General features: G+C 51.1%; 1 protein-coding gene across 1 annotated transcript in view; it reads left to right on the top strand.

Annotated features, from left to right (window-relative positions):
- Positions 1-12,604, top strand: part of LOC122381455 — a 46,210-nt gene that overhangs the window by 30,527 nt on the left and 3,079 nt on the right. The window contains exons 3-6 of the mRNA XM_043365623.1: positions 5,130-5,254; positions 5,499-5,800; positions 6,395-6,753; positions 11,709-11,908. Coding sequence (XP_043221558.1) covers positions 5,130-5,254; positions 5,499-5,800; positions 6,395-6,753; positions 11,709-11,908 — 986 coding nt within the window. The remainder of the gene's footprint in view (positions 1-5,129; positions 5,255-5,498; positions 5,801-6,394; positions 6,754-11,708; positions 11,909-12,604) is intronic.

Here is a 12,604-nt window from a genome sequence, read left to right as displayed (position 1 = left end):
CCTAGGGGGGGGTTGTATCAACCCCCCCCCCGAGGTTTTTTCGAAGTGCACGCTAAACGGCTTGTCGTAACGGGCTGAAATTTTCAATACCCTCTGGGGCAACCTTTGCGCATCTTTTGCCGAAAAAAAAATTGATCGGGTCATGTCAGGTCACGGAGTTATGACGTCATAAGAGGTACAGCCTCCGGCCGGATTTTCACAAACTGAGTGCCAACGCCCGAGGTTTCCTGCCGGTGGTACGGACATCGGTTGATGGATCGTGATGAAACTTCCCATGCATGTTGGGGCAAGTATTGGCTATCATATGGTATAAGAAATTTGACCGGGTCAGGTCAGGTCACGGAGCTATGACGTCACAAGAGGAACAGCGTCCGGTACTATTTTTGAAAAGCGCCCGAACCACTATCTTGCTAATTCTTGTCACCTCAATGGGAATATGCAGCAATATTAGCTTCTATAGGGAGCAAATGGACCTCCCAAATCCAAAAATACAATCAGATTTCAAAAATTTAAATTTTGATTTTTCGAATTTCTGCCGCCGACTGTGACCTTGCCGACTTCCGGCGCTCCCAACGCGCCATTTTTAGAGCTAGGGAAACGAAATACATACCAAACGATAGAGAATTGATCAAGGAACACGATAGTGAAGGTTTCAAGTCGATATCTCCCACCGTTTTGCCGCAATCGCCGCCGAAAGTTGAAAAAAGTCTATTTTTCCGAAAATTTGACCTTTGACCGGTCAAAAGTAGGTCAAATGTTGACCTAGGACCAAAAAATATACCACCAATCGCGAGATCTCGTTGAGAGCAATCCGTTGGTTTTTTCTGCTAAGCTCTACGACCTTACGTTTCGAAACGCCAGGGGGGGTCGTAACAACCCCCCCCCCCCCTGGTCGTTCGTGTTATGAGAAATGGCCTGGTCGTGCGAGGGTTAAGCTATATGTTTTTTCCTTCTATTTTTACCTATATTTATCTGACATTATCAACCTGAACTAAGGGCAAGTGGAGCACATGACCGTAATTATCTGTTTTGTAGAAAACAACATTTATCAAGTGAAACGTAGGGTCTGTGTGGTAGTCATTTTAGGGCTCACCACATGCCGCTTTATCCACGCCCTTTTACTCTCTCTCTCTCTCTCTCTCTCTCTCTCTCTCTCTCTCTCTCTCTCTCTCTCTCTCTCTCTCTCTCTCTCTCTCTCTCTCTCTCTCTCTCTCTCTCTCTCTCTCTCTCTCTCCCCCTCTCTCTCCCCCTCCCGTTTCTCTTGTAGTGCCGCGAGAGCAGCTAACACCGCCATTACTTCTCGCTGGCCAAGGCTCCTTTCTTGTCTCCCCAGCCGCCTAGAATGGGTCGTAACCGAGGTCCCATTACGGTCAACACCCGCACACTCTCGTACAGATCTGTCTCCTGTCTCTCCGTCTCCGTGCTGTCTCCTGCTGATATTTGCAGCAGTGACCAGATGTGTCGGTTCTCCGGAAATGGCTCTGGGAAATCAGAAAGGATCTACCTCGGCGACGAAGATTTCCTATGATAATACATACTTTCACTAAAGGAAATATTGCACTTCTGGTGGAAGTAAGTCATAAGGCGTGTCAGTGGTTCTAGAGAAATATGCACCTCGAGATAAAATAGTTATTTCTTTCCTGTGATCCATTCCCAGAAGCGGAAAGAAATCATTCATAGGATAAAGTTGCAAAGGACTTCAGAACGGTAATTTTCGCCAGCCTCAGCGCCCCTGATACTCCTCGTCTGAAGCTCTCCACGATAGCAGATGGGATACGAGGATCCGCCAGTCAGGGCCTCGATCCGTCAGCGCGTCTGCCACCCACGGCAGCCATCTGTCCGTATGAAGTCGGCATCCAGACACAGACGGAGCCCGTGCTGCAGCCCCGTCTGGGTCGGGCGCGGTCTCTGACCCCCGCACGGTCCGGGAGCACTGGAGGGGAACGGCGACCATCGGCACGCGCCGTTCGGTGTCCGATAGCTCTACGAGGTACTCAGGTGCAGGGTGGAGACTGCGGAAGAGCGAGAGAGGGTGGTGGCGGCGATGCGGAGAGCTGGACGGTAGACGGTGACGGTGGTGACGGTTTAGATAGACGGTGAAAAGTCGGAGATAGGGAATGTGAAATGGCAACTCCATCAGAAGAATTACGGGCAATACGTCAATAATTGAACACCATGTTCCGTACATGACTTACAGACTGAGAGATGGAGGCGATGGTCGGTGTGTTTGTCTCAAACCGATCCAGAGAGCGCGGGTGTACCCGTACACTGGTATTTGTGTGTCAGTGCCGGACTGGAGTGGTAGTTAGGGTTGGGGCCCGCCGGGCCGGGCCGGCTCAGTCTGGGTCAGGAAGGGTCGGGAAGGGTATGCAGCCACTATCAGCTGTGTCGCCTTCCGATCTGATCTATAGTATCCGCCGCCCGGTCGGCTGATCGGCCGTATAGGCAACAACAGGCGGCCCGGCCCGTCGGCCCGCTTTCCTCGGACGTGCCCGGCATAGTTTGGTCCCAGTCTTGTCTGACGATGACGGCAGCGGCATATGTGCGGCACAGTTAATACACGATCGCTTAGTAGGGCGAGCGGAACGATGGCGACAGGGACCTAGAAATCAACTGCGAGCATAGTGTTGGACAATTAAAATTACCGCATCATGAGCGTTTTGCATGTGCCTTGCCCGAACTGTTCCATTTTTACCAGATGACAATGCTTATCTGCTGATAATTAAAATTAAAAGATAACCTTCTGCTATGTCTGCAGACAGCGTAAACGTAAAAAGCGGCACTGTTGTAATGGAGAGGTGGTTGGGCCACCTCCAATCGTTGCACCTCGCAACGAAAGGAAGCCATCCGTGGCCAGAAGCGTACGGCGCACACCCACGGGTCGGTCTGAAGCCCCACACGGCCGGGCTGGGGTCAGCAGAGGGTCACGGACAGCGGGCCATCGCCCCGGCCGAGCTCCCATTAACACCCATTACGGCGGCGAGGCCATTACACTGGCGGGCGGCACCGGCTGTCAGCGCACCGCTCTTCCCGAAATGTGCGGAATTCGCACCCGAGAAATGAGGCCCATTACGATAAACAGATTGCTCCCGTTGATGATGAGATAATTATCTTCGAGAAGCTACTCACCAGTTATGGCTCCTCGACGTAGTTTCCCAAGCTCTCAGCGTTTCCTGGCATGTCAGAGATCACCATGAGACCATTTCCTCCGACTGTTACGCGCCAATGATCTGCATGTCCCGAGTGGCATAATTCCATGGCGATTTCGCTCGAGTTGGGCGTCTTTGGGCAGCTTCATCAGGGTCTCGACGGGGGCCGCTGCGGCGGGACGCGAGTCGGGGCGGGCGGGCGGCTAACATTGGTCGTACGGCGCGGAGAGCCAATGCTAATCAGGAGAAAGCCGCGTGCGACACGACTGGACGCGGGAGGTGAGCCGGGCAGATGGGGCGCCCTCCTCACTCTCCTCCCTCTTTCTCTCTCCTTAGGGCGTTATCCTTATCTCTCTTCTCACCATCTGTACAGAGCAGCCGCCAGCAACTCTCTGAGTCACTGACTAAGACGGGCGCGGGGACTGAAGGATGACATGACGGGAACGTTTTATTTTTACAGTTTCTTTCATTGAGAGAGTGTCATATAGGTCTGGGGATATCGAGTGGAGCTGTAAAGTTCGTCTTCGTGGATATTGTTGATGCTGCGCCCTCTCAAAAGTCACGACATTGTTGGCGATGATTTGCCAGTCACCCATTTTGCTCAACGCTAATCGTATTACTCACAAAATACAACGCAATAAATGATAAAGAATAAAAGCAATGTCTCGGTCCCATGCCATGGCCTGCCACCCGTCTATTCAGCACACATTTTCATTATTTCACTAGACTAAGACATCCAGCCTCATAATGCATCTGTCGGCTGTCGGGATGAACAGACACACCATCTGCTGTAGAGAGTATGTGCCGCATCCGTGTACCTATTGTCGGCGACGCCTTTAATCTCTCGGAGACGACTTCACCACCTTCGGCTATACTCGGTGCAGAGAGAGAGACCGCCAGCCGACAGCTCTGCCATCGGCCTGTCCACCACGGGTCAGTTTCTACCGTGGTATCCGTTCCCACGGGCGGTATCTCTCCCACGGCCACTCCGGAAGACCAGCCTTCCGCCGGGAAGCGCGGGAATTCGGCGCGGCGCTCCGTACCGGTTCTGCGACAATCGGCCGAACGCGACAGTCGCCGGGATCGACGGGCGTCTGGTCGGACCGGCCGGCGGACGGAGAAAGTGAGCCGACCTGCCTCGCCGGCCCGTCTGGCCTGCTCGGTGGCTGAGGCTGCAGACTGGGCTTAATCCTGCTCTGCACGGCCGGTCCGCCCTGCACCCGGTCCCCAGCCGCCACCGCCTTCACTTTCGCCGTCCACCGGTCTGGCACGCACAGAGTCGCCGGGGGCGTCGGCCGGTCAGATCCCACCCCGGCCGGCCGGTCAGATCCCACCCCGGCCGGCCGGTCAGATCCCACCCCGGCCGGCCGGTCAGATCCCACTCCGGCCGGCCGGCAGTTTTTCTCCTGTCTGCGGGGACGTGCGAGAAATACTGGAGAGCGAGGAGGATTAGGGTCGGTTGTGGTGAGCGGGGCTGTGCGGCAAAGTCTTCCGTGTGATGAGCCGCCATGGGCTAATGTAGCTTGTTTCTTGAAGGTACCAGAGCTAGTCCACAGCATCTTCCCGATGGATAATCTCTAGGAAGTGCAATCGCAATATGGTTAAGACAAGAGCACTTACCAGATTTTGGTCTGTTACAAATGTGTGAACCAATCGTGTGTTCCAGTTCCTGTACCGTTGGGAAACTGATGTTGAATTGCAGCACGAATTATCGTACAACTCTCCTCACTCTTTGCATCCGCACCTCCATGTTTACCTGTTCCTCATGTTATTACCCAATGTCGATGTTCGAAGTGCAGATGTGTGATGTTAAAATGTAATCATAGATTTATAAATGTTGTCGCGACAGCTGCGAAATCAATCGACGTGGCCGTTGGTGTACCCCTGGGTGTAATACAAGCTGGCAGCTGCCCAAATACAGAGCCCACGCATTAGGTCGTGACCTGTTTCATTGACCCTCGTGTTTGTTTCCCGCTACAGACGGTGAGGAGGAGGCGGAATGGCTGCGTCAGGCCGGCTTCGGCTCCCTCCTGACGGCGCTGGAGCCGACCTCGGAGTCGGGAGACACCGAGTGGGAGGGCTTCGTCACCCTCTCCCACAGACAGGTCAGCACAGACACCACAGCTTTCCTATCTCACGCAGATGTTTGACTGACTGCAAAGCAAACGTGCAACTTGTGGATAACAGAGACAGAGGAGCGATATAGCTGCACTTGGTGCCTATGTTATGCTACTTAATTAGTTATCATGTTCAAAACAACCGATATGCTGATCATTGGATATACAGCCTTCGTAGACTGCCGGCCAGACCTCCAGATCTGATCTGACGTTCTTTCGTTGCTCACTCCAGGCGGCCGTGGTGAAGCGGCGACTGCACGTGCTGCGGGACACGGCCCAGAAGCGGCGCGGTCAGCGCAGCCGTCGGCCCGACATGCGCCGCCTGTTCCCCTCGGAGGGCAGCGGCAGCACGGGCTCGCGCAGCCGGTCCGCCACGCCCGACTCTCTGGACCCGCTGTCACCGCCTCTGACTCCGCCAGACACGGCCGGCAGGCTGCAGGCGGGCTCTCCGAACAGCCAGGGCTACCACAGCAGCTCCAGAGGGTCGCTGGACCGACTGGAGGGCGCGGGGGAAGAGGAGGAACGCGTCACCGGGTGAGTGCAGGCGAGAGGAAACATGGGAGGATAGAGCTCGCGAGGGGATAAGAAAGGAGGCAGACGGGATGACTGATCAATGAAAAGACGAGAGTACATACCTACATACATGTGCATACATGACAGATGACCTGGACTATAATTGGGGATCTGGAACGGGGACAGACAAGAGGACGGATGCATCCGTCCTCGTCCTGAAACAGGAATAGTTTCCGAGATCCCAGTCAGTCACACGTAAAACAACAGTAAGTAAACTTTTTATTCAAGTTCAGGAAATCAGTCTGCATAATGCATGACTTTTCGTTACCGTCCATATTTTGCTGTTCCGTCTATCGTTTCGTCTATTATCCCGTCTTTAATTCCCTCCCTTCTTTAGTCAAATCTCCTGGCTATGCTATCCGTACATGTACGGATAGCATCCGTACATGTACGGATAACATAAAATGAGTTGCTAACATGAGTTGCTAACATAAAATGTAGACAACTCACTAAGCTCTTAGTTCTTTCTCACCGTTTAAACAAAAACCATATTGCAAGCCTACCTTTTGTTGTTTTCCGAGATGGTGACACCCCGTTTGACCTCGCCCCCTGCAGTGTACCCGAGTTTCGGCACGTCCTGCGAATTCCGTTGGACTCGGAACCACGGGACCTCAGGTCGGAACCATCAGAGAAATCACTTGATCATCGGCCACGCTCGCCGGATAAGTCACGTGACCACCGGTCAGAGCCACCGGAGAAGTCACGTGACCGGCACCGGGCATCCTCGAATTCATCACGTGACCGAGGTCGTCGGGAGGCGGCCCGGTCCCGTGACCGTCGTCCGGAGCCGGTGCGTCGCCTGCGCTCTGCGCGCGACCAGCCGGACCGTAGCCGACGGCCTCCCATCACCCTGTTCGAGACCAGTGGCCGGTACGACCTGAGCAGGCAGGAGTCGTCGCCGTCAGACTCATCAGGTCAGTCAGAGAACCGGCAGCTCCGTCAGCTCATTCAGGTTTACCGACATAAAGTTATTACCGTTTTGTGTAAATTCAGTCAGAAGCACCGCCAACCTCGCCAAGTCAGTCACGGGCACCGTGAGACTCGTCACCCGTAAAGTCAGTCAGTCACATCTCATCATCATGTCAGCTTCGTCACGTGAGCTGCTGTGTACGTAATGAGCATAAATTTTCAATTTAAACGATGCGTTAAAACGTAATTCATACGTAAAAACGTTTTATTTTTAAGGACTTATTGCCGATGTAGTTTCACTTTAAATGTGGTACTATCTACACGTCTGGCGTTTGATACTGCGATTTGCTTTTCTATCTCTAGGTAAAACATTATTTCATCATTCCGTTAACAGCAAGATACGTGTTGAGTCAACAATTATCTTTACTTAGAAAGGTTTTCTTCCAGCTGAAAACTGATGGTCGCGTTGCATTGTTCTTTATTCTCTTAAAAGCTAAACTGTTACAAGGCAGCAAAGTGATATAAAAATATGCGGGACTTTCTATGCATTTTAAACTTCAGCAGGTATCTTTCCGCAAAAGCGGCCAACCATGGTTTCATTTTTAAATGAACTGAATAGGTATTTGAACGTTGAGCTGAGCATTGTTAATAAGATTATTAGAAGGATGAATAACCTGTTGCTCATTTCTATCAGAAATAGAAAAAATAAACCAATATATATTCGGGCGTGGCCCTTCTTCAGTGGTACAAGATCACAATAAAACAAGAGAGACGTATGTGACACACATGAGGCAAAATACAATATTTTGAATCAAATCACTCACAGATATTTTGCATGCGCTTCCAAGATAGGCGTCGATCAAGATTTAGATAGTAATAAATAGCTAATAAATGGTGGCACAGTACATACATATGGCACATACATACATATATATAGGTACAGTTCAATACGATACAGGTAAGCTCGGTTTGCATAACAACATTTATATGCCTAGATATGTCATTTTAACGAATCATCGTCCTGTACATCGGGGCATGATATTCGCCACAGCCTCTACTGTCACCATAGCCTATACCAAGAATAGCACTTTGTATAACATTGCTAACTATTCGACATCAGCCTCATCAGACATCAGACAGTATGGTCACTGTTATGTGTTTGTGAGTTCGAGTGCATGAGCGTAAGTGTAGGTGTGTGTGTGTGTGGGGGGGGGCTATGTTTGTGTATGTGTTAATCGTGGATATGTAAGTGAATATGTAAGTGAAGATTGGGGGATGAATGGGTAAAAGCAAGAAAGAGTAAGGGAATTAGTCCCGACGATGTGTGAGTGAAGGCGTCAAATAATGTGATCTAATCAAAATCTAGGAAAATCGAATCCATCGTGAAAAAGTCCAACCTGTCGATGCGAATAGCATGGCAAAGTGGCCCCACCCTCTCACAGAAACTCACCAGCTCAGCTCTAGAAAAGCCACCGTGTCCAGCAGGGAACAAAAAATGTCACTGCTGTCTAGCTGGACTCAAGGGTAGATGCCACGTAAAAAACGTAGTCTATCAGATCATTTGCAACCTCTGCACCCAAAAAGTCACCTACATAGGTGAAAGTAAAAGAAGCGTTAGGCTCCGCTTTAACGAGCATCTACGTGACGCCAAAAACCACACAAGAAACACCCCTTTCGGAGAACACTTCATGACCTGCCATTGTAACGTAGAGCCGAGCCACGATGCCCTCTCCATTACAATTCTTCAAATCTGCAAAGACGTAGCTGAGCTGAAGATCGCCGAGTCCATCGAAATTCGCAATCATCGCCCCACACTCAACACAATGACATCATCTTGGACGCTCATCAAGCCAGTACCATACTCAGAGCTATAGACGGTCTTGTGATCACGCCAGATAGTACATACTTAGATTTTGATTAGATCACATTATTTGACGCCTTCACTCACACATCGTCGGGACTAATTCCCTTACTCTTTCTTGCTTTTACCCATTCATCCCCCAATCTTCACTTACATATTCACTTACATATCCACGATTAACACATACACAAACATAGCCCCCCCCCCCACACACACACCTACACTTACGCTCATGCACTCGAACTCACAAACACATAACAGTGACCATACTGTCTGATGTCTGATGAGGCTGATGTCGAATAGTTAGCAATGTTATACAAAGTGCTATTCTTGGTATAGGCTATGGTGACAGTAGAGGCTGTGGCGAATATCATGCCCCGATGTACAGGACGATGATTCGTTAAAATGACATATCTAGGCATATAAATGTTGTTATGCAAACCGAGCTTACCTGTATCGTATTGAACTGTACCTATATATATATGTATGTATGTGCCATATGTATGTACTGTGCCACCATTTATTAGCTATTTATTACTATCTAAATCTTGATCGACGCCTATCTTGGAAGCGCATGCAAAATATCTGTGAGTGATTTGATTCAAAATATTGTATTTTGCCTCATGTGTGTCACATACGTCTCTCTTGTTTTATTGTGATCTTGTACCACTGAAGAAGGGCCACGCCCGAATATATATTGGTTTATTTTTTCTATTTCTGATAGAAATGAGCAACAGGTTATTCATCCTTCTAATGAACTGAATAGCTTACCACCCAATCTGATATCGAGAAGAAAGCTTGGAAGCCGTTTTTTTCCACACATGAGCTGGCTGATAGTGGCAATACACCTTTTTTCAATCCGAATCGGCATCCGTTCATTCAAATACGGCAGCGGGCACCTTATCTCGACAGGCACTCCAACAACTCGACACTGGAGCACGCATTTCGACACGTTTCACGGATTTAGACTAGCATCTGTTGATATTCGACCAGGGTCATTGAACAACAGCAGGGGCATTTAATATCGACAAAGGGCATTCTGTTTTGTCATATTGCATTTTAAGTCGGCAGCTTGCAGCCAAGCTAGACAATGGTCAATTTATCTCATCAGTGAATTAAGCAACTCTTATCTTTTCGGAAAGGCATTTTAAGAATGTGCGCTAAAATGTTCCACGGTACTGTAAAGAGACACTCAATATGGGCGCTTGGTTGCTAAGTAACCACACCTTTTTCAATCCAAATCGGCAACCGTTCATTGGAATACGGCAACGGGCACCTAATTTCGTCAGTCGCTCTGGAACCTTAACACCGGTTCGTCCCTAACATCACCCGCTTCCGCCACGCAAGCTGACCTCATGCTAGGTCATCATCCTTGTATCACTCTGTGACAATGTGGAAGCACTGGCGAATCCAAAGGGCGACGGGGGTCATTTGGGGCCTCGCTCCTTTCAACACATCTAAAGTCGACAATGTTTTAGCCGTATTTCTTGCATGAAAAAAAACAAAATATTGATTTTTTCAATTGTGTCGATCTATCGACGCATTGTGAGTGGGGCTGACCGCCAGCGCGGATGGCTCAGGTCTGCCGAGATGGAAATGGGCGTGTCACCGTAGAGCGGCAACAATGTTTGCAGGACGGCGGTGGTCAGTCATGGTCAACTGTATCTCTGGACAAAAAAACTGCCCTCTGGAAAGGTGGAAACCCTACGGGCTGACCATCGATCGCTTTGGCTGCATATCCGTAGCGGGACAGTTTTATACCGGCGCCTTGTCAGCCGCCGCAGCTCACCGGTCACTGGTTATGGTAGACTCACCCAAATGCTTCCTCCGCATGATCCTCTCATCTCACGACTCTGACATGGCTTGCTAGCCTACTCACTCTCCATCCACAGAAAAAAAAACGTTTAGACCTTAAAACCACGGCCTTGGCGTATTTTGTGTTTCATTAATCCAAGGGAAGTCTAAGAAAAGGAAAAATGCTATAAATTCTAGTGGTAAGCATTGGAAACGCTTCAAAGTGAAAAATATGGTTTGAAATTTGATCGATTTAGCTTGTTATACCGCCAACGAAACTGCATGACCATTGTCATTGTAAAATGAAATTTGCCTTTTTCCAATGCCCGATGTCACAGTCCTATGCCGTGTGCTGAAATACATTGGCCAGTGTCGAAACCACGCTCATTGCCGACATTAAATGCCCCATGTCACGCTGCTGCACTATGCCGAGTTTGAGGCGTGGTTTGTCGAAAGCGCACTCAAGCTGACGTTCCTAATGCAGATCTGCCGAAACTAACTGACCGGATGCCGATTCGGATTGATAAAAGGTGTATAATGAGCACCCGACGGTCGATGGGTGTGCTAGGTTGGGGAAGGGACGGATGTAGTCGAGGAGGGAGCTCCAATCCGGTCCGGTGACCCATCCCTGTGACCTCACAAGCCGAGGTCACAGGCCACCGTGCGACCTCACTGCCCGGGGTCAAAGGTCACTGCTCTCCCGACCAGCCATGAGGCGCAGATGCAGCGCCAGATACCGCATTGTCCGCGTCTCCGGAGCCGGCGCAGGCTTCTGTGCGGTATCGGGCCCTGATCGGACGTCTCGCTGGGATGGGCGCGGAGAGGCTGGCTAACATCGGTTCATGGCACAGGCCTGGAGAGATGGTCCAATATACTTGACAGGGGACCGTTTACTCAATCGTAAAAGATCTTCGAGGGTTTTGGGGCTCATTTGGTTTGTTTCAGCTCAGCTAACGGACTCAGTGAGCGATTGCTTCATAAGAAATTATATGATCGAGATGCGGTACGTTAGTGATACCTGATCATTAGTCGGGGCCTCTTGAATGAATGGAGATAAATGGGCTTACCATTGCCGATTGGTGGAGAGTTGTTTTGTTTTAGCCTGCAAGGATGTAGGTACTGGGGAAAAATGTTTTCGGTATCGACCAAAATACCACGGCTAGTTATAAACACATGTTCTACCCATCATGTCATATCACCTGACATTAGACGACAGACCGCTGCCCCGACTACGGACCACCGCGGAGTCGTTTATTGAGTCCAACTACGTGCAATTTCACTGACGCCACGTGTGACCCTCCGCAGGCATCGAGACGGTCTCTTTCCAGTCGGTGGGCTCGGTGCGGCGTCCCCGGCGGCCGGTCGCTCCGGCCCCTGTCCGGCCTGCAGAGGTGCCGGCCGTTCGCCACCCAGTGGTCAGCCGGCGAGCCTCCACCCCTGCCGCCCCGACCAGCGCCGCCCCTGCCGCCCCCGCCGTCCGACCTGCGGTCTCCAGGACAGCCACGGTGAGAAGAGGCGACGAGCGCCGGCGCCGCTCACGGGCTAACGGGCTCGGCGCCGTGCACGGCACGTATTGTCGGCCCGTGCACGCTGCCGTGCCCGGTATGCGCCGTGAAGAGAGTGCAGCGGAGCCGGGCTCGGCCGCGCGGCGCCGGTATTCACTAATAGCAGGTTGTGTTACGGCCGGCAGCGGCCGTGACGCCGCCGTGGGAGGCGGCGCCCGGCCGGTGTGACGTAACGGTTAGCCGCACCGCGGTAATCAAACGCCTCTAACGGGAGGCTCGGCCGCCCTGGGAAAACGACACCGTTTGTACCTTATCACACGTCCCCGTCAGCATTAGCCCGTTCTCACTGCTGGTTATGGAGAGTTTGGGCTATGGAGCGGGTGCTTTGTTCAGCCATGACTGCGATTATTGATCGTTTATCATGCTAGTTCACACATTTAGGTCCTGTCAGTCAGTCATCTGAGACCGTGTTTGTGCGCATGTTTCCATGACGTGACTACTGACTAGTCTGCAACTTCCTTTGGAGGAGTTACGTGACTGGACTAGGCTATATTCTTACATTTTCGGAGACCGGTCGCTCCGGCCCCTGTCCGGCCTGCTGAGGTGCCGGCGCCGTTCTTTAGAGAAATGCCTAAAGTCGTAGCCTATCGTGCCACGACCCAACTGCTCTGCTCTAACCCGCCGTCCCGTCTCCTC

This window comes from Amphibalanus amphitrite, unplaced genomic scaffold (assembly GCF_019059575.1).
Source record: "Amphibalanus amphitrite isolate SeventyFive unplaced genomic scaffold, NRLGWU_Aamphi_draft 000120F_arrow, whole genome shotgun sequence".
Classification (NCBI taxonomy): domain Eukaryota; kingdom Metazoa; phylum Arthropoda; class Thecostraca; order Balanomorpha; family Balanidae; genus Amphibalanus; species Amphibalanus amphitrite.
The sequence above is the reverse complement of the archived record's forward strand: the minus strand, read 5'-3'. Positions and strand labels throughout refer to the sequence as shown.